The following is a 20,812-nucleotide window of genomic DNA, read 5'->3' as shown; positions in this document are numbered from 1 at the left end:
TCCTTCCATTCAGACATTACACAGATGGATTTATTCAGATGTCAGTCATACGCTAACTAATGTTCTATCAGATTCTGCAGCTCTGGTTTCTTTGGAGAAAAGCTCAATGCAGGAGAAAGAGAGAATACTGACCTCCATTGTGCTCTGTACTGATCCATCCACCTGATGGTTTGGAGATGAACAGCTCCTGCAATAAATAATGTTTCTATCAGACATCACTCTACTCCACCTGCAAAGTCAGACACACATGTCTACGGCCATCATTCTTCCCCCAATCCCTTGACCTCTACCCAACTAGAAAAATATAGGCAGCTGGCATTATATTTATTCTCTTGTGGGACGTGGGTATTGCTGGCTGGCATTTAATGCCCATCCCTAGTTGCCCTTGAGAATGTGATGCTGAGCTGCCTTTTTGAACCACCGAAGTCCACCTGCTGTAGGAGAGCTCACAAAGCCGTCAGGAAGGGAATTCCAGGATTTTTGACCCAGTGACACTGGAGGGACGGTGAAGTATTTCCAAGTCAGGATGGCGAGTGGGTTGGTGGGGTAGGCGGTGACATTGCCATGCATCTGCTTGTCTTGTCCTTCTGGATGGAAGTGGTCATGGGTTTGGAAGGTGCTGTCTGAGGATTTTGCAAGCAGCACTGGCTCAAAACCCTCTGAGAGAAAGATGTTTGCCTAATGACTTTTGATGGAGTGCAGCAAAGGTTTACAAGGCTGTTTCCGGGGATGACGGGACTGACGGATGAGGAGATATTGACTGGGTTAGGATTGTTTTCACTGGAGTTCAGACAAGTGAGGGGAATGTCTTGGAGACTTATAAAATTCCAACAGGACTAGACTGGGTAGGTGCAGGGAGGATGTTCCCGATGGTGGGTGCGTCCAGAACCAGGGGTCACAGTTTGAGGATTCAGGGTGGACCGTGTAGGACAGAGATGAGGAGACATTTCTTCATCCCAAGAGTGGTGAGCCTGTGGAATTCATTACCACAGAAAGTAGTTGACGCCAAAACATTGAATGTCATTAAGAGGCAGCTAGATAAAGCACTTGGGGCAAAGGCGATCAAAGATTGGGCTATTGAGTTGGACGATCACCCAATCTCATGATGAATGGCACAGCAGCTTCAAAGAGCTGAATGGCATCTTCCTGCTCCTATCTTCTATGGTTATATGTTTCTAATCTCTGTTTAAAATGGACAACCTCTGATTTTTTAAACAGCAAGCACGAATTCTAGACTGCCCCAAAATAGGAAACATCCTCTCCACATCTCCCAAAATTCCAAATCCTCTCCAAGTCTGTCAACATCCAGACTTGGAAAAATATCACAGTTCCTTCAGTATCTCAACACCAAGTTCCTGAAACTTCCCTCCCCAACAGCACTGTGGCTGCACCTACATCACCCCAAGGTCTGCAACAGTTCAAGATGAGCAGACCACCCTCTTCATCTCCAGAGCAGATGAAGTCTGGCAATAAATGTTACCCCCTTGCCAAGAATGACCACAACACAAGAGCAAATTTTAAAAAAAATGTCCTGGTTGATCTTGTATTCGAACCTATTTATTTCAGCAAAAGGAAGCTAAGCAAAAATCATCACGTATTTCAATTTTCACCCCATCCATTCAACACAGGATAATCAAATGTGCTGGCCAACAATCCACAAAAAATCCTCAACCTTGGGCAATGCGACCTATAAAGCCCAAACAAGTTAGCAAGATTTACATTTGCATTTCTTATGTCTTAGTTTGTCCTGTTTGGAACAGGAACAGAGTGTGTGTTTTGGGCCCCACTCCTCAGGAGGGACACACTGGCACTGGAGCGTGTCCAGCGGAGATTCACACAGATGATCCCTGGAATGGTAGGCCTAACATATGAGGAACGGCTGAGGATCCTGGGATTGTATTCATTGGAGTTTAGAAGATTAAGGGGAGATCTAATAGAAACTTACAAAATAATACATGGCTTGGAGAGGGCGGACGCTAGGAAATTGTTTCTGTTAGGCGAGGAGACTAGGACCCGTGGACGCAGCCTTAGAATTAGACGGGGTAAATTCAGAACAGAAATGCGGAGACATTTCTTCAGCCAGAGAGTGGTGGGCCTGTGGAATTCATTGCTGCAGAGTGCAGTGGAGGCTGGGACACTAAATGTCTGCAAGGAAGAAATTGATAAATTCTTGATGTCACAAGGAATTAAGGGCTATGGGGAGAATGCGGGTAAGTGGAATTGAAATGCCCATCAGCCATGATTGAATGGCGGAGTGGACTCGATGGGCCGAATGGCCTTACTTCTGCTCCCATGTCTTATGGTCTTATGGTCTTAAAAATCGCCATTCCCTCTTTGATGATTAAGTGCAAAGAACCTCTGCTCAGCCAGTTAGGATTCATGCCATTTAGTGGAAGCATGAACATCAAATTTATATCTGGTCTTTTTGTCTCTATAGGCCATCCAAGTTCACCCAAACAGACTCAAGACTTGAATGACATGTTCAATCTCCAAATGTCAAATTCACTTTGAAACCAGGAATTTTTTTGTCAAAATTTTATCTGCCTTCCTCATAATTCAGTGGGTTTATTCTTCCTTTGTTAGATTTTGGCAATAGGAATTTCGAATCATAGAATCCCCTGTAGTTTGGGGGCGGACCATGCAGCCCATACTGACCCTCCAAAGAGCATCCCTCCCAGACCCACCCCCATCTTCCCCTCAGCTCTTTCCCATGGCTAACCCACCTAGCCTGCACATCCCTGGACACTATGGGCAATTTAGCATGGTCAATCCACCTAACCTGCACAGCTTTGGACTGTGGGAGGAAACTAGTGCACCGAGAGGGAACTCATGCAGACACGGGGAGAACATGCAAACTCCACACAGACAGTCACCTGAGAATGGAATCGAACCCGATCCCGAGGCAGCAGTGTTAACCACTGAGCCACTGTACTGAGTAATCACTGGAGCCATGTGACAAACTTTCCTCAGTGGATTCAATGATTATTCATAGAGTCTACAATGGAATACTTTGCTTTTTTAAGAAACATACAATGGCCTAGCACTGGGAAGGCCATTCTGCCCATCATACCTGTGTCAGCCCTTTGTTGAAACTATCCAATTAATCCTACTCACCTTCTCTTTTCCTTTATCCCTGTGATTATTATCCCTTTAAATAGCTATCCAACTTCTTTGTGAATGTTACTATCATCTTTCTATCATCTTTCTTGGCAGTGACTTGAGTAGCTCATGATGGGAAGATCTACTCTGCTCTCTAATTGTTTTGCTAGTCAATTCAATTCTGAATCCTCTGTTAACTTTCACCTCAACCCCCACCTCCCCAGTTTCGATCAAAACCCATCATGCACCTCCAGCAATGGGTTTTGATGGCCTGCATGACCTTCTAACTTCACCCCGTACATTTGCACGACTTGAGTCACAGTTTGTGTTCACAACAAATTCAGAATAAGCAGCAACTTACCCTTCTGGGATGTTGAATGGAATTGGAGATGCTGGGCTATACCCTGGGCTTCCAGCTGGGCTAACATTTGTACAGGGTGGGGTGTCAGGCCAGGGAGAACACTAATTGAAACAATGAAAGAATAATCTATGAAGAATATGTCAGGATTAAATCTTTACAACCCGTACAGCTAATAAGGGCTAATGCCTCACCTCAGTCAGCACCGTGGTTTCGTACGCTGGCTGGTACTTGGACCTCTCCTGTGGAGACCGTTTCTCTATCTTCTCCTTATCAGTTTTCAGTTTCCTGTCAGCACCTTTCGGCTGGAGTTCAACAGATTATCTCATTATTATTGCATTGCTGGTTATTGAAGCTTGCTATGTACAAATTGGCTGCCGTATTTCCAGCTTTACAATGGTAAACCCACTTCAGAAAATGTACTTCTTCAACTTTATTGAAATACAGGTCTTTCAATAAATGAGGAATCTGGAACTGACTGCTTCTGCTCAACAACAGGAAAATGTTGCCCATTTGGTCTCGCACCCATCTATTCAATGTTCAAGCTAAAGGAGTCTTTGACTTGGAGCACGTTTCACTGTCAGTGCAAGTGCTTCTCAAAAAAAAGTCTTGATTTTCCTCTCCTGAATGTGTAAGGCTGGGAGTGGTGAAGGCCTATAGGCACATCACAGCCATACCCAATAACCATACACTAAAGGGCTCCTGAGGTGCACTGGTAATGTCCCTACATTAGGCCTGAAGACTGGGTTCAAGAACCACCTGCTCCAGAGGTGGGTAATAACATTTCTGATTCAGGTTAGTCATGATTTGGAGATGCTGGTGTTGGAGTTAAACATTAAAAATCACACAACACCAGGTTATAGCCCAACAGGTGGTTGTCCTGGTGATGTGTGATTTTTAATCTGATTCAGGTTGATTAGGAAATAACAGAATCATACACTAGGGGTCAGCAGTGAGGCACAGGCATCCTGGCTAATCTGCCTCTTTGTCCTGCAGTCAAATACAGTCGATTCCGCTGTAGCTCGGTTTAGATTAGATTCCCGACAGTGTGGAAACAGGCCTTTCGGCCCAGCAAGTCCACATCGACCCTCCGAAGAGTAACCCACCTAGACCCATTTCCCTCTGACTAATGCACCTAACACTATGGCCAATTTAGCATGGCCAATTCACCTGACCTGCACATCTTTGAACTGTGGGAGGAAACCCATGCAGGCACAGGGAGAATGTGCAAAAGCCACACAGACAGAGACCTGAGGCTGGAGTCGAACTTGGGACGCTGGTCATGTGAGGCAGCAGTGCTTGCCACCAAGCCACTGTTCTCGCACAGTTCTAGGTTATAAGGAAATCGTGTAATAGCAGCATCGTTTAAACTATTGGGGCCAGAATCACGCCAAAACCAATATATGCTTTAACAGTTTGCACTGCACAAAATGTCCCCAATTCGACAATCGCTTTACAGCGATATAGCTATACATGCGTTATAGCAAAACGACTTGTGGTATTTTGCTTCTCAGATTGATCTAAGAAGTTTTTTCTTTTATTCGTTCCTGAGATGTTGGGAATCGTTGCCTTGTTACCTTTGAACTGAGTAGCTTGCTGTCCATTCATAGGGAAGCTAGGAGTCACTGGGTTGCTGCTGGGTCAGTGACAGATGCCATTCCCTGGGCCATTCTGGCCCTGACCTGAGAATAGCAGCCCCTGCTCTATGTTATTGGGTCCTACTGTCCATCCCTGTCCAAGGCCCTGCATTGCTGTAGCCCCAAGATACAGCCTGGGTGAGGATGGCAGATTTTCTTCCCCCTAAAAAGCAACAGTGAACCTGATGGATATTCAAAGTATAATCAGTGATAGTTGTCATGGTCACCATCACTGATACCACTTTATTTAATAAATTCAAGCTCTACATAGTGAGATTATGAACCTGTGACCTCCCACAGCCCTAGCTCTCTAGAGTAGGGACATTACCACTAAACCACAATCATTCTAAGGGCCATAGAGTCCAAATCAGCTCAATACTTTGAACAATGGATAGAAAGAAAACTAGGCAAAAGCAAAAGATATTTGTGATGGAATTCAGTGGATCTGATTAATCCAAAAGGAGATGATGTAAGAAATATAAATTCATAATAATTGTTCTTTAAATTCTTTGTCTAACTACATGGTCAGGTTACTCACACAATGTAGCAAAATCACGTGCTACATTGTGAAATACAGAGCTCTGCTGCAGCTCTGGGTTGGTTTTTGACAATGATGAATGAGTTATAACCACTTTCTGTTTCAAACTGCAGTGGAAAGGTTTGGTACCTTAAACACTTTAACCTGACAGCTCGCTGAGTGCAGGTGCTCGGTGTAGTCTCCATTCTCACTTAGTTTGAAGGTGTCAATCTGAATTCTGAAGGGTACCCCTTTCTCGCCACCATTTTTCCTGGGGGTGAATTCTGTGCTGATGCAGTGAACCTGAAAACGAAGGGGAGAGTTAGTAATGTGATTCCAGATCTGACTGATATTCCTTAGTCTACGGAATTAAGTTTGTTATTTCTTGGTGCTGGAGTGTGACTAAACATCTATGAGTCTCGAAGGGATTTAAATGGAATTCCACTTAACCTTAACTGACGAGGACATTGACATGTGATGCGGGCCAATTCAGAGAATAGGTAAATATTGGAGTTGGTGCAACACAGAAGGCATCACAACCTGTGTCTATGCCACTCTTGGTCAAGATTCTGCAGTTCACTCCTGACTAAAAGTGAGGAATATTCCACTCCTGAAATTGAAGTTATTAAGGCACTGACTGCATCAAAAAAAGTTTTTTAACCTTATTTTTAAAATAAATACGAGATATCAAGATAAATTGCATTAAAGATTACCCCTTCTTTTCTTGTCACCCATTAGACCAGGTAAAGATGACCAACTTACTTCTGCAAACAGCATAAGTAAGCTAGATGGGTTTTTGAAACAACAATTGGCAATAGTTGTCATTGTCAGTTTCGGACTTTATTAATTGATATACATTCCATGAGTGTGGGACTTGAACCCTCACCCCCAAAGCATTGGTACACACTTCAAGATAGCTGGTCCAGTGACACTATCACATCATTTCACCATCCTGCCCACTATGTGTCCCTTCATTGTGAACAATGTGGTGTTCAGCCTTGCTGGCTCAGTCAGTGATAAAGTTTGTGGAATATTTTATTCTGTCAAATTGACAAGAAGACTGTAAAGAGGAAAAGGTGATGAATGTTGTTTTTCTTGAGGCTAGCGCTACAACTCAGTGCTATAACAGGTTGAATTCCAGTGTTGTACTATGGTGGGCCATCAGATATTGCTGAGTCATTAGAGCAGAGACATTATACCAGAGAGGAAAGGAAAACCTAACCATGAGGCATAACGAGGACTATCTCATCATGAAGGTGGATCAGGAAGTATAAAATCTAGGAGTGGGACCCTACCCTCTTCATATGGCTCAAGGACACATGGGGAGGGAATATGGGGCAAAGGACAGTGAGAGACTTGGGTACAAGTATTCTAGAGGGATAACAGTGGGGGAAGGTTACAGAAAAGCGAGTAGAAGAGAAAATTAGAGGAGAAGCAAAGAGAGTAGGCATGAGACAAAGGGAAAGGAAGGAGGATTGAACAAGAGTGAGGAAGACACAAACCTGAATGGAGACAGAGGTTTGTTTCTTTGGGTCCCAGAAAAACTCCGCAGCATTCAGCAGCGTGGGGTTTACTCGCGGGTCGACAATTCCAACTGACAGAGGAATATCTGAAGTGACAAAATCATTTAGAAAAGAGAGAGAGAGAATGTCACAGTGTGAAAGAAAACCATGGCAAATGATGGATTAGTTCGACTAAGTCCGAATGCTTCAGACCAAAGACTCACTGCTGGCTGAAGGACAATAGGCAATATGCTACAGGCCTCTGTCTCTACGTTTGATTCAACTGTGGCAAAGGAAATAGAAGCCCCCTCCCCTCCCACTTTGACAGCACCAAAGAAATTATCATATGTGAGCAGTTGCAAAGCATTTGCCAATAAATGGCATCAGGGAACTTGCTAACGTACCAATGCAGGGCATTATTCTGAATCTCGAATGCTTCTTGCAATGCCTTGCTGATTGTTACTAGAAGCAGGCTGTTTCTCTGACTGAGCAAAAACCTTTTATTTCTCTGCGACACTGAGCTACTGTATCCCAGCTCCAACAGTCCGCTCTAAATCAAAGGAAATTGCTTTTCTTGTAAAGCATAGAGAGGGCCAGCGATAACTGCTGCCAATTTGGGAGACAGCAAGCGAGCACAATGCTAGGCTGCTTTGTACCATCTGAACACCTATCCAGGATTATTCATGTTTTGAGCAGGGAGACAGAAAAGGCACAATAGCATAATTAGTTTTTTTATTGGAATGACTGTTCATGACAGCTTGGCCAGTTCTTTCTGCCAAACTCTTCGTAAAGGACAGTATTCACAGTTGATGGATATATATCTGTCTTTTATTGTATTCTGCTGTACAGGCAATGGTGAGAGAAATTTGGTGAGAACTAGAATATTCTCAAGTGTGAGAGATATTTCTGCTTTTCTTCAAAGATGTGCAAGCAATTTAAATGTGAAGGATGAGCAATGTCTTCCGTAGAACAATAAAAAAAGTCTATTATGAGTGTTTTGGAGTTGGGTTTTACTGCCTGATAGAGTGATCAACATAGATTCATCAGTAGCTTTTACAGAGAATAGAATAAATAATGAAGGAGAATACCTCGAGGGGAAATAGGGCAGGAGGTGGGGAATGGATCTTAATGGATAGTTATCTGAAAGAGCGGGTATAGACTTAATGAGCTGAACAACCTCACTCTGTGCTGAACCGTTCTGTGTTTCTGTACCTTTTCCGAGCACTTTTCGTTATTTGCAGTATGCCATCATAGCAAGTGGCAGTTGGGAATTACACAGTTGCTTGCAGCATTATGTACATATTAATATTTTATTCATACTGCCTCTGTCAATGAGATATTTGCCAATTCAAGCAAAGATGGAGAGTTCGGTTTGCATCAAAAAAACAACCTTTACTTTAAATTCTGTTGATTTTAAGTATACAAGTCATTCTGCAGGAAAATTATGTTTTCAATTATAATGCATCTTGGCATAATCTGAAAAGTTGTATAAAACTGGCTGATGGGAGTTACAGGTTTTTTTACATAACCAGTTGGAGAACTCCTTCAATATCAGTAAAATAAATTTATCTGTCTCTTATTGCTCAGCTGTTTGTCCTTAATGCTATTTGTGGGATCTTATTTTGTAAAATAATCCAAAGTCAGCATAGACTTAGCAGACCAAAGGGCTTCTCTGTCATTAGAGACAAACGCCTTTAATCTGAAGGTCACCACCTCTCAGGTGAGGAGAGAGATTGAGAAGGATAGCTCTTTATTGTAACCTTAGCCAGTGTGGAGAATGAGTGGCTGGACAACTGGTTTGTGATACAAAGCAATGCCAGCAGTGTGGGTTCAATTCCCACACTGTCTAAGGTTAATATCCTTCACAACTTCCCCCCCTCACCTGAGGCATGCTGACCCTCAGGTTAAACCACCACCGGTCATCTTTCTCATGAGAGAGCAGATCATAGGATGGTGATGACTTTACCTTTTTCTCTTTGTTACATACATATTAACTGCTGTAGTTTCCACATTCCAACAGCGAATTTACTTTTTTTTATGTTGCAAGATCCCACAAACAGCAATAAGGACTTACTGCTGTGTGATAAGAGACAACAGTGACTACACTTTAGAATTATTTGATTGGCTGTATAGTGGTTTGAGGAGAAAGTGAGGTCTGCAGATGCTGGAGATCAGAGCTGAAAATGTGTTGCTAGTAAAGCGCAGCAAGTCAGTCAGCATCCAAGGAACAGGAGAATCGAAACGTCGAGAAGAAGGGCTTATGCCGAAACGTCGATTCTTCTGTTCCTTGGATGCTGACTGACCTGCTGTGCTTTACCAGCAACACATTTTCAGCTCTGTATAGTGGTTTGGTTCATTCAGCAATCATGGTGGGTGCCATGGAAATACAAGATTTTTTTTAAGAATGACAGCAATGGCACAAACACGGAATCCATTTTATGCCAATATATCTGGCATGTCGCAGCTGTACAGGACACTGGTGAGGCCAGTTTTAGGATACTGCGAACAATTCTTGTTCCCCTTCCAGAGGAAAGATGTTGGTAAACTTGAGAGGGTTCAGAAAAGATTTAAAAGGATGTTGCCAGGGTTGGAGGGCTTGAGCTATAGGGAGAGGCTGTTTTCCCTGGAGCGTCGGAGGCTGAGGGGTGACCTTATAGAGGTTTGCAAAATCATGAGGGGCATGGATAGGGTAAATAGAAAAAGTGTTTTTCCCTGGGGTGGTGGAGTCCAAAACTAGGGGGCATATGTTGAAGGTGCAAGATATAAAAGGGATCCGAGAGGTAAGTTTGTCATATGGAGGGTGCTGCGTGTATTGAACGAGTTGCCAGAGGAAGTGATGGAGGTTGGTACAATTATAATGTTTAAAAGGTATCCTGATGGGTATATGAATAGAAGTATTAAGAGGGATATGGGCCAAATGCTGGCAAATGGGATCACGTCAGATTGGGATATCTGGTCAGCGTGGACGAGTTGGACTGAAGGATCTATTCCATGCTGTATGACTCTATGACTCCATAAACCTGGAGAATGAAGATAAGCATGAGCTATTCAGTTGTTTCATCCTGTCAAGAATGACTGAGGTAACAAAAGCTGCTTTCTATTTTCTCAGTTTCGTTAGGGCCTTCTTGTATGATGAACAACAAAACACTTTGATGTTATCAGATGTCAAGGGAACAAGTCTCAATGTATGCCATAAAAACAAGACATAAGGTGAGCACAGGTCTGCCTTGCTCCTGTGCAGCCAACTCATTAATCAACAGTTGACAAGTTAGAGCATCAAACCTTACAAATATACACTCTGCAGATTTGTCCCGATTTCCATGTTGGGAAATTGTAATGAAGCCAAGTGATCGTCATTCCAAATTCTCAATATGTGCTCTCAAACAGGCAGTGTTCCACATTAGCTGCAAATCCAGAAAGTTCTCCTCATGTTCTCACAAAGAATTTAATAATGTACCAATTATCAGAATTATTCATTAACCATCTTTATAGTCTCTGTCTGCAGCCTGGGGGAATCTTGTGTCTCTCTGAGGGGGAACATTCTATTTGTTACTTGTTTTGTCTTTATTATCAATCACTATGTTTTCACGCATTTGCCACTGTTCACGTTGTCCCTGAATAAGGAAACCTCATTACTAAAACAGAAATTACTGGAGAAACTCAGCGGGTCTGGCCGCATCTGTGGAGAGAAAGCAGATTTAATGTTTTGGCTCCAGCGACCCTTCTTCAGGACTGGTCACTGGATTTGAAACATTAATTCTGCTTTCTCTCCTCAGATGCTGCCAAATCCGCAAGATTCTCCAGCAATTCCTAGTTTTGTTTGTTTCAGATTTCCCGCACCCACAGTTCTTTGTTTTATTCCATTTCTAAATCTCTCTCTCTTTACCATTAAACATCTTATTTAAATATAACCTTGTCACCAAACTTCCTGGTCACTTGCCCTGATATATCCTTTAGACCAGTGCCAACTGTTTATTGTCTGATTTCACTCCTATGAAGAAACGTGAGTCATTTGGCTGTGATAAAAGCGCTAGAGAAATGTAATTTGTTGTTGTAAGGAGTTGCTGAAAGCCCTTTTAAAACTATGAGCAATCCCCAATAAACCACTGCCGTAAAATCCGACCATCTGATTCAGATGAGTCCAGCACAGACCAGGAACCCAATCTGGGTATTAGCAGTTTGGGCACACCAAGTATTTTGTAACTAAGGCAATTATGGAGCATCCAGTTAGGTCTTCTGAAAGATGAAATGTGGAAGTCCTTTGTCCCTCCTTAAAATCTGCAGCCCTCCTGGGAGTGTGTAATTAACTGTGTACTAGTGCTCTGCAGTTTTCTTTGCTATTCACCAGGGTCCACCAGGGTCACCCAGCACCCGAAGCTCTCTCATGGTAATGTGTCTGAGTGAAGTCTCTGCTCACAGTCCACAATGCTGACAGTGTTTCTGTGATGTACCGATATCGAGTAGTCGGTCTCCGGGTCTGCTCCACTTCCAGCCCTGGAACTGTTGGTGTTCACTGTACTGTAAGCGCCTGTCGTGAAAGACCACCCTCACTATACTCTGCAAAAACATAAAAGGGAGAAAGTGAGGACTGCAGATGCTGGAGATCAGAGTCGAGAATTTGGTGCTGGAAAAGCACAGCAGGTCAGGCAACATCCGAGGAGCAGGAGAATCAATCTTTCAGGAGAATTGATGCTTCAGATAAACCCTTCATGAATTACAGAAAAACATAAAAGGCAAAGTTAGCTGTAGAGAGGGAGTCAGAATTAAAAACAATTTAGGGAATACATTTTCTCCCATTCAAACCACTTGATGTACCCACCATATCCACTCTATAAGAACCATTCTGAGTTTGGATTCTTGTCTAATTCAGTTTCCTCCACTCCCCCTTTGGTTTCCATGCCTTCGATTGCCTAGGTCTTAAACTCCAGAATTCCCTACCTATGCAGTGTCCCGATAATTTGTTCCCCGACAGGTCTTGGTGTTGCATCTTGCTATCTGGGCAAATCAGACACCACAAATTGTAACACCATCATTGTTGGTGCATTGACAGCCATAAGGTGATATTATCCCTGCAGTTCCAAGCTCATCCCCTGCTGTTTCTTTCCCTCTTTCTCCACAGATGCTGCCAACGGTTTCCAATTTTATTTCAGATTTTCAACATCCGCAGTATTTTGCTTTTGTGTTGAGTAGGTTCTATGATGTTGCGTACCACGTAGAAGTAGAAGGACAACAGAAACCAAAAGGACTGCAGATGCAGTAAATCAGAAACCAAAACAGAAATCGCTGGAAATGCTCAACAGGTCTGGCAGCATCTGTGGAGAGAAATCAGAGTTAATGTCTCAGGTCTCTCCTCTGAGGAAGTGTCACCAGACCCAAAACATTAACTCTGGTGTTTCTTCACAGATGCTGCCAGACCTGCTGAGCTTTTCCAGCAATTTCTATTTTTGTTTAGGAATATGACAGTGTGGATGCTGCAGATCTTAAATCGAAAACAAGATGCTAACAAAACTCTACAGGTCTTGCAGTATCCTTGGAGAGAGAAGGAAAGTTAATATTTCAAGTTGGATCCGACTGCCAGAACTGTCTTCAGGTTCTGAAGAAGGGTCACACTCAACTTGAAACATTAACTTTGTTTCTTTCTCCACAGATGCTGCCAGACCTGCTGCGTTTCTCTAGCACTTTCTGTTTATATACCGTAGAGATCAGATGTGTAAGCAGATGCAGAACCTGTTTTAACATTGATTGAAGTCGTTTCTCAATGTTGGTGTGGGACTTTCTGACCCATGTTTGAGCTGCCTGTTCTTTTCACTCCTCTCCTATAGTTACCCCTTCTCACTCTAGAGGACTTACCTTCAGCATCTTCCCATTCAGTTCCAACAGTCCCCTCATATTTTGATTGCATATCATACGGATCTCATATGATTGACCTGAACAAGAAACAACACACATATAACCATGGAAACCATTCACACATCTTCAGGTTGGTCTATTGCTCTCCTGACATCTTCAGATATCTAAGGTGTAAAAGAGTCATATCTGCTTGGCATGGCCTGGCTTGTTCTCAAATGGGACAGTGCTAGTGGAAATTGGCAAAGTATGCAACATCCAAAGAAGGAAGTTAACCAGAGTTACCACTCCATGGCCTTGGTGCCTCCCATCCAGATAGACAACCCTCTGAGACCTCTCTGCTCCTTGCGTGCTCAAGTCCTAAGCTCTGAAATTCTCTTCCTAAAACTCTACACCTCTCTGCTTCTCTCTCCTCCTTTCAAACAGTTTTCAAAACCCTCCTCTTTGACCAGGTTTTTGCTCACTGGTCTATCCTAATCCCCTTGTATGACACTTGGTGCCAGGTTTTATTTACTTACTCTTCCCTATAGCCCCTTGGGATGTTTTAATAAATTCTAAGTGCTATGTAGATTTGCAAATTGCTGTTGATTAATCCAAAGACACCAATTAAAGTGGGTGAGAAAGGACACCAGGGTTGAGATTATATATAACACTTTCCCAAAAGCAAATAATTTGGCAACACTCAGAATTGTCACCTGTACACAGTGTACGATGTTGCTAACAAGGCAACTACTGTAGTCTCAGAGGGTGAGGAGATAAAGTTAAACAGGAAGAAAAAAGGATTATGTTATGATTAATGGAAGAATGCATGTGTGAATCATGAGAAAGGATGTATTAATTCACTGAGTGGTAATGACCTCTAGCTCACTGTCCATGAGGGTGATGGGATTGACAAAAATCAATGATTTCCAAAGGAAATTGGGAGAGTATTTGAGAGAAATAAACCTACAGGGTGTTGGGATTAGAGCAGGGGATTAAGTTGTTCTCTCTCTCTCTCTCTCTCTCGATGGCATGGATTCGTGGGTTGAATGATCACTTTCTGTGCCTCTTAGACTCTACTCAGCAACTGGAAAGAAATGGCAACTCCAGCTTGCACACAGCAGTAACATCATGTTGCAGACCTTTCATCGAAACAAAGTCTGACTGAAGAGGAGGGGTTGAAAAACTAGCGGCTTTTTGCTTTAGAAAGGAGGTGATTGAGGGAGGACCTCAGAGATGTGAAATGCAAGATAATAATTGATTAACAAATCTAATTCAGAATATGACTTCAGGCAAAATGGTAAGTCAAAGTGACATGGATTCAAATTAATGAAAGGCTAATTTGGAACCGATGTAAGGTCCATATTACGTGAACATTATAGCAGACTTTTAGATAGGTTAGTTGGGAGAGGATTTCTTTAGTGAAGGGGTGGTATGCAATGATTATTTAGATGCTTGAGCTCAGATATATTTCCCCTTCCTATCTGATTCACCTGTTTTGCTCCCCATACCTTGGTTAAGGTAAGTGAGTGTCTCCTCATGCAGTTTCACAGCAGGTGATGTGGCTGCACCCAGGACGTACTGGAAGGTGATGGCACTAGCGTCATGGTCTGAAGAAAGAGCAGAGTCTTCATGCTTGAAGAGAGGTAACGGCAGCATGTCACTGAAAGAAGAACCTCCTGTCACTTCACTGAATGGAGTCAAACCTTTGCTATTTTGTTAACATCCAGTGTAACATTGAGACCTGTTCCTTATCGATTCTATCTCTGTGGTGCAAATTTTCTCTTGAGGTTGGAAGAATTAAAGAATTTCCACCTCTATAACACCTTTCACACTCTTAGGATGTCCCAAGGTGTTTTAGAGCTGTTGAGGCATAAAGTTGTAGAATCATATAGCAGACCTTTGGTCCAACTTGTCCAGGCTGACCAGATTTTGTAAACTGATCTAGTCTGATTTTCCGGCATTTAGCCCATATCCCTCTAAACTCTTCCTATTCATATATCTGTCCAGATACCTTTTAAATTCTGTGATTGTACCAGCCTCCACCACTTCCTCTGGCAGCTCATTCCATATATGTACCACCCTCTGCGTGAAAACGTTGCCCCTTAGGTCCCTTTTAAATCTTTCTCCTCTCACCTTAACCCTATGCCTCTAGGTTTGGACTTTCCTATCCTGGGGAAAAGACATTGGCTATTCACCCTATCCATGCCCCTCATGATTTTATAAATCTTTATAATGTCACTCCTCAGCCTCCAATGCTCCAGGGAAAACAGCCTCAGCCTATTCAACCTCTCTGTATAGCTCAAACCCTCCAACCCTGGCAACATCTTTGTAAAGCTTTTCGGAACTCTTTCATGTTTCTCAACATCTTTCCTATAGCAGAAACTCGAAACTTGTACTCGATGCCAGATTCCCAAAGGAGTTGTTCTGATCAGAACTCGCTCCCAGCAGGGGAGAGCAGAGGGAAATGCTTCAGAGATCTCCTGAAGAAATCCTTGCTGGCTCCTGGGAGACACAGGCTAGTGACTGGCTCATTTAATGGAGTACTGAACACCTCAGCGAGACTCAAGAGGTGAAGATGATGTGCCTGAAGGAGCACACAACACCCCCAAACAGCTCAGCTGCCCAACCCATCAAGGTCATAGTTTTAGGATAAGGGATAGCAGATCTAAAACAAAGGTGTTGAGCAATTACAACTCTCAAAGAGTCAGGAATCTGGGAAATTAATGACCCCAGATTGTGTTGAAGGCCAGGACAGTGAATTGATTTAAGGAAGAGATAGATAGGGTTGATAGATTATAGGGAGTGGACAGGAAAGTGAAGTTAAGTCTGAGGTGAGATCAGCCATGATGATACAAAATGGCAGACCAGGTTCGAGGGGCTGAATGGCCTATGCCTGCTCCTAGTTCTTATGCTTTTATGTTCTTATGTCACCTGGTCCATATGTGGCAGAGTTTGTAGATTGCGCATTGGACTTAACAGCAATCTCCAAATCTATCAAACCAGAGTTATTCTTAATCCCAGCCAAGAACAAGGAGGGTGTTTGAAAGCCATATGCAGTTGTAAAGTCTCATACACGATAATACAAGAATGATCTGATCTTAGCGGTGTTGGTGAAAGAATAACTAATATTGGGAGGAAATATCCTGTTCTTCTTCAAATTAATGCCATGACATCTTCCATTTAGCGTGTGAGGGAAAAGTTCCTCACTTTATAGGTGGTTGGTTAATGAAGTGCCATTATTTACGAAAGGCTGTGGAAGGAAAAGCCAAGGAACTATAGACCAGTGAGCCTTATGTCGTTGGTAGCTACGTTGTTGGAGGTGTTTCTGAGGGACAGGATTTACATGCGTTTGGAAAGGCAAGGATGGATTTGGGATGGTCAATATGACTATGTGTATGAGAAATCATGTCTCACTAACTTCATTGAGTTTTTTGAAGAGATGACAAAGAAGATTGATGAAGGCAGAGTGGTGGATGTTGTCTATATGGACTTCAGCAAAGCATTTGGCAAGGTTTTGCATGGTAGACTGGTTTTCAAAAATAGTTCACATGGGATCTGGGGGAGCTAGCCAAGTAGATATAAAATTGGCTTGAAGGTAAACAGACAGAGGGTGGTGGTGGTGGTGGGTTGCTTTTCGGACTAGAAGCCTGTGACCAGAGGTGTGCCACAAGGATCGGTGCTGGGTCCACTGCTTTTCATCATTTATATGAAGACTTGGATGTGAATATAAGAGATATGGTTAATAAGTTTGCAGATGACACTGAAATAGGTGGTGCAGTGAACAACGAAGAAGGTTACCTCAGAATACAACGGGATCTTGATCAGATGGGCCAATGGGCTGAGGAGTGGAAGATGGAGTTTAATTTATATAAATGTGAGGTGTTGCATTTTGGTAAGGCAAACCAGGGCAGGACTAATATACTTAATGGTCGGACCCTGGGGAGTGTTGCTGAACAAAGACATCTCGGGGTGTAGGTGCCTAGTTCCTTGAAAGTGGTATCTCAGGTAGATTGGACGGTGAAGAAGGCATTTGGCACGCTTGCCTTCATTGGTCAGAACATTGAGTACAGGAGTTGGAAATTCATGTTGCGGCCGTACAGGTCATTGGTGAGGCCACTTTTGGAATATTGCATACAATTCTGGTTGCCCTTCAACGGGAAAAATGTTGTGAAACTTGAAAGGGTTCAGAAAAGATTTACAAGGATGTTGCCAGGACTGGAGGGTTTGATCTATAGGGAGAGGCTGAATAGGTGAGGCTATTTTCCCTGGAGCATCAGTGGCTAAGGGGTGACCTTATAGAAATTTGTAAAATCATAAGGGACCTGGTTAGAGTGAATAGCCAAGGTCTTTTTTAAAGGGTGGGGGAGTCAAAAACTTGAGGGCATAGGTTTAAGGTGAAAGGGGAAGGCTTTAAAAGGGATCAGAGGGGCAATGTTTTCATGCAGAGGCTGGGCATATATGGAACGAACTGCCAGAGGAAGTGGTGGAGGCTGGTAAAATTACAAGGTCTAAAAGTTATCTGGATGGATACATGAATAGGAATGCTTTAGTGGGATATGGACCAAATTCTGGCAAATGGGACTGGATTAGGTTAGGATATCTAGTCGGCATGGACGAGTTGGAGCAAAGGGTCTATTTCCATGCTGTACAACTCTACGACTCTATTGTCCTATGTGAAAAATGGCAGTGAGGGATTTCTCGGTGATATGGTGAAGTCTCAGCCTAGATTGAAGCAGCATATATTTCCTTAAATTAGCAGAACAACGCTGCAAGGTTTTTAGCTTCATTGACAGACTGGTGAACCATGTCTGAAAAGGCAATGGAAGCAGATTCACTAATAACTACCAAAAGTGAGTTAGGTAATGTTTAAACACAAAAAAATTCAGGCATTTCCGGGAAAGGGATGTGGGAGCAAATCTGATGGGAGAGCTCTTTCAAAGAGCCGGTTCTGGTATGACAGGCTGAATGGCCTCCTGTGTAGCTGATTCCATGTTGCTGAGTCACGGAGTGGGTAGTTTTAATGTTCAATCTCTTGTTTCTCCCAGGGTGATCCTGGAAGTATCACACTTCAGCTCAGTGTCCACAGGACAAGAGAAAATGTCTGCCACAGTGGAATGCTGACACCCAGTTGCGTGGGAACAGACCAAATTGAGAATTTGCTGTGCTGCAGCCACAGCTGAATAGCCCACCTAGTGATCATTGTCTAGGATCATATGAGAAGCATGTGATTTGGGACGAGGTAACAGGGAACTCATGCAGAACCTTACACTGGTAAGTAATAATACTTTCAGGAGACGATGAGAGACATTCACTTAAACCAAAATGTAGAGCGAGAATTTCAAAGGAAAATAATTCAATCAGTTTCCAAATGATTGCTCAAGCACCCAGGCATCTCAAATCTTAATTCTCATTAATTAACATCTCAATGCTCTATAGAGAAATTGCCAAGAGAAATTTCTTTCAGCCAACATATTTTAATGTTATCTTTTGTAGAATTACTAAAGCTTTTAAAGTTTGTGATTAGGACGATCCAGAACTAAAATAGATTAAAATAAATGTATCTGTCCATAATGCATTGAAATCATTGAGTTTTTAAGTTTTAGGGCTGAACCAATCGTTTGGGCCAATATTCCAGCGTGGCATTGAGGGACCCTACACTTTTGGTGGTGACTTCTTTCAGATGAGGCACCAGGTATCTCATGATTTATTTTATTGTTGTTTGTACGAGCTTTCTGGGTGTAGATTGTCTTTTACATTGCAATTTCAACTACACATTGAATGTAGTCACTTGTAGCAATGCACTTAAAATCTGGAATTTCTAAAATTGTCTTACTCCTTAAACTTCTAAATTCGAGAGAGTGTGATCTTGGCTTGTTTAAATTCTTCTCATAACTTTGGGGCACAATGATCATTCAAGTAAATCCCTCAAAGACCAATGTATCGTTCCTAAAGGCAGGATTCAGAGCTGCTCACAGTGCTTAGGGCCAAACTAGATCTTTAGGTTTCATGTGAGCTATGACTACAAATGATAGAGTCTAGGTGTAATAAATTATTTAACCATGACTCCCCACCTGCAGCAATCACTCACTCACTCACTCACTGCTGCACTGCAGTATCAGTTCAAGTGATGTGCTCAACTTCCACAGTGGGAATTAAACCTGCAATCTTCCTGACCCAAGACCAAAATATCAACCTTGACTTTAATTTGCATGTAAATAGCACTTAAACAAATCTACTGTGGTAATCATTATGAAAGCTTGTATTTATACAGCTCTTTTCATGATTACTGGATGTTCCACGTGCATTACAGCCAGTGAAGAATTTTTGAAGCACAGGTATCAAAATGTAATGAAATAATGACAACCTATCTGTATTGCACACTCTCAAGTCCCACAAACAGCAATGTGATAATGACCAGACTAGATAACCTGTTTCTGTGATACTGGTTTAAAGATAAACATTGAGCAGGATGCTGAGGATCATGCCCCTGCTCTTCTTCAAAATGATGCCATGTGACCTGTTACATCTGTCTGAGGGGACAGATGAATTCTGAAGAAGAGTCATACGAGTCTTGAAATGTTTAACTCTCTTTCCCTCTCCACAGGTGCTGCCAGACCTGCTGAGCTTCTCCAGCACATTCTGTTTCAGGACAGATGGAGACTTAGTTTGATGCCTCATCCAAAAGATTGCACCTTTTGACACTGCAACCCTCCCTCAGCACTCACACTCCAGATATTTGCTCTTAGTGAGACCTGAACCCACAAACATCCGACTCAAGAGAATGCAACTACGAAGCAATAAAGTACATTGTTATAAACATTTTCTTGAAATAAAGCTGCATTACTTGAAGGAACAATCAAAGCACACAGTTTATTTTACAAAGCAAAGATACTCAACATAGCCATCCGTGGGTAAGTGATGTTCTTACTCACCGTCCTCCATTAGTGGTGACATACTGGTGGTAATGCTCTGTTTGAGCTGGCCAGTAATGCTCAGTCTGGTTGTGCCAATACAACATGGTGTTTCTATGTATTTCCAGGGTGGAAAAGTTTCAAGGGCAAACAGGCTTGCTGGGCGTCTGAAGGAGCTGGAACCTGAGCACCCGCACCCCTGTCCTTATATTCTGCAAGCTGTGCCTTTCAACAGGTGCAGTGGGAGGAGAGTGGGTGGAAAGTTCTACACAACAATTTACATGCAAATAGAAGAGAAGCAATCCCCTGGGGCACTGCAATAAAACAGTATTTCAGGTAAATGATCAGTCCACGCCCAGGGAAAGCCTGGCCTCAGCCCAAAATGTTGCTGCAACAGCTTGACTCAAATCCCCAGAAACAAGAAAGTTTCAGTGTGCCATTTTGCAAAGAAGAGTACTTTTGGTTTTGGATTGAACCTAATTTTTGATTTTCTCTTCATTTTGTCCCACTTTATTTCTTCAGTTTGCAGGTTATTGTTGGCAATATTTGCAGAGAAACATTTTAGTTGATGCACTGCCTGCTATTTCCACAGGGAAGCTGAACAGTTTAAACTAAGTTGGTAAAATAATTGGAGCAGAAAGAATGTTGAGTTCTTAAAACATTTAATCACTCATTTTGAGTCAATAGATCTGCTATCCTTTTGGATCTGTATTTCTTCCAGCTCATCATTTTTAATGGATCCTTTACTTGTATAAATATTCCCGAACGCTGTCCTCTTACCATTATGTACTGGTAATTACACTTCAGAAACTGCATCAGAAAGCTAGGTCCAGAGTATGTAAACCAACACTCCTGTGCAGCATCGAGGGAGTGCTGCATTGTCAGAAGTGTCTTCTTTGGACTGGGATGTTAAACCCAGAAAATACAAGCAGAAGTAGGCCATTCAGCCCTTCAAACCT

At 42.6% G+C, this 20,812-nt stretch overlaps 1 protein-coding gene across 2 annotated transcripts in view; it reads right to left on the bottom strand.

Annotated features, from left to right (window-relative positions):
• LOC122539798 (transcription factor CP2-like) overlaps positions 1-20,084 on the bottom strand; it is a 43,289-nt gene extending 23,205 nt beyond the window's left edge. Inside the window, exons 1-9 of one of the 2 annotated variants that reach the window (XM_043674859.1) lie at positions 19,875-20,084; positions 14,451-14,602; positions 12,964-13,040; positions 11,565-11,670; positions 7,114-7,220; positions 5,762-5,914; positions 3,652-3,762; positions 3,461-3,561; positions 133-187 (exon numbers count right to left, since the gene is read on the bottom strand). In XM_043674859.1, the coding sequence (XP_043530794.1) occupies positions 133-187; positions 3,461-3,561; positions 3,652-3,762; positions 5,762-5,914; positions 7,114-7,220; positions 11,565-11,670; positions 12,964-13,040; positions 14,451-14,602; positions 19,875-19,960 (948 nt within the window). In that variant the 5' untranslated portion in view covers positions 19,961-20,084. The remainder of the gene's footprint in view (positions 1-132; positions 188-3,460; positions 3,562-3,651; positions 3,763-5,761; positions 5,915-7,113; positions 7,221-11,564; positions 11,671-12,963; positions 13,041-14,450; positions 14,603-19,874) is intronic. The other variant, XM_043674860.1, reaches the window with a different exon arrangement.
• Between the last annotated feature and the right edge of the window lie 728 nt (positions 20,085-20,812).

This window comes from Chiloscyllium plagiosum, chromosome 33 (genome assembly GCF_004010195.1).
Source record: "Chiloscyllium plagiosum isolate BGI_BamShark_2017 chromosome 33, ASM401019v2, whole genome shotgun sequence".
Lineage (NCBI taxonomy): Eukaryota > Metazoa > Chordata > Chondrichthyes > Orectolobiformes > Hemiscylliidae > Chiloscyllium > Chiloscyllium plagiosum.
The sequence above is the reverse complement of the archived record's forward strand: the minus strand, read 5'-3'. Positions and strand labels throughout refer to the sequence as shown.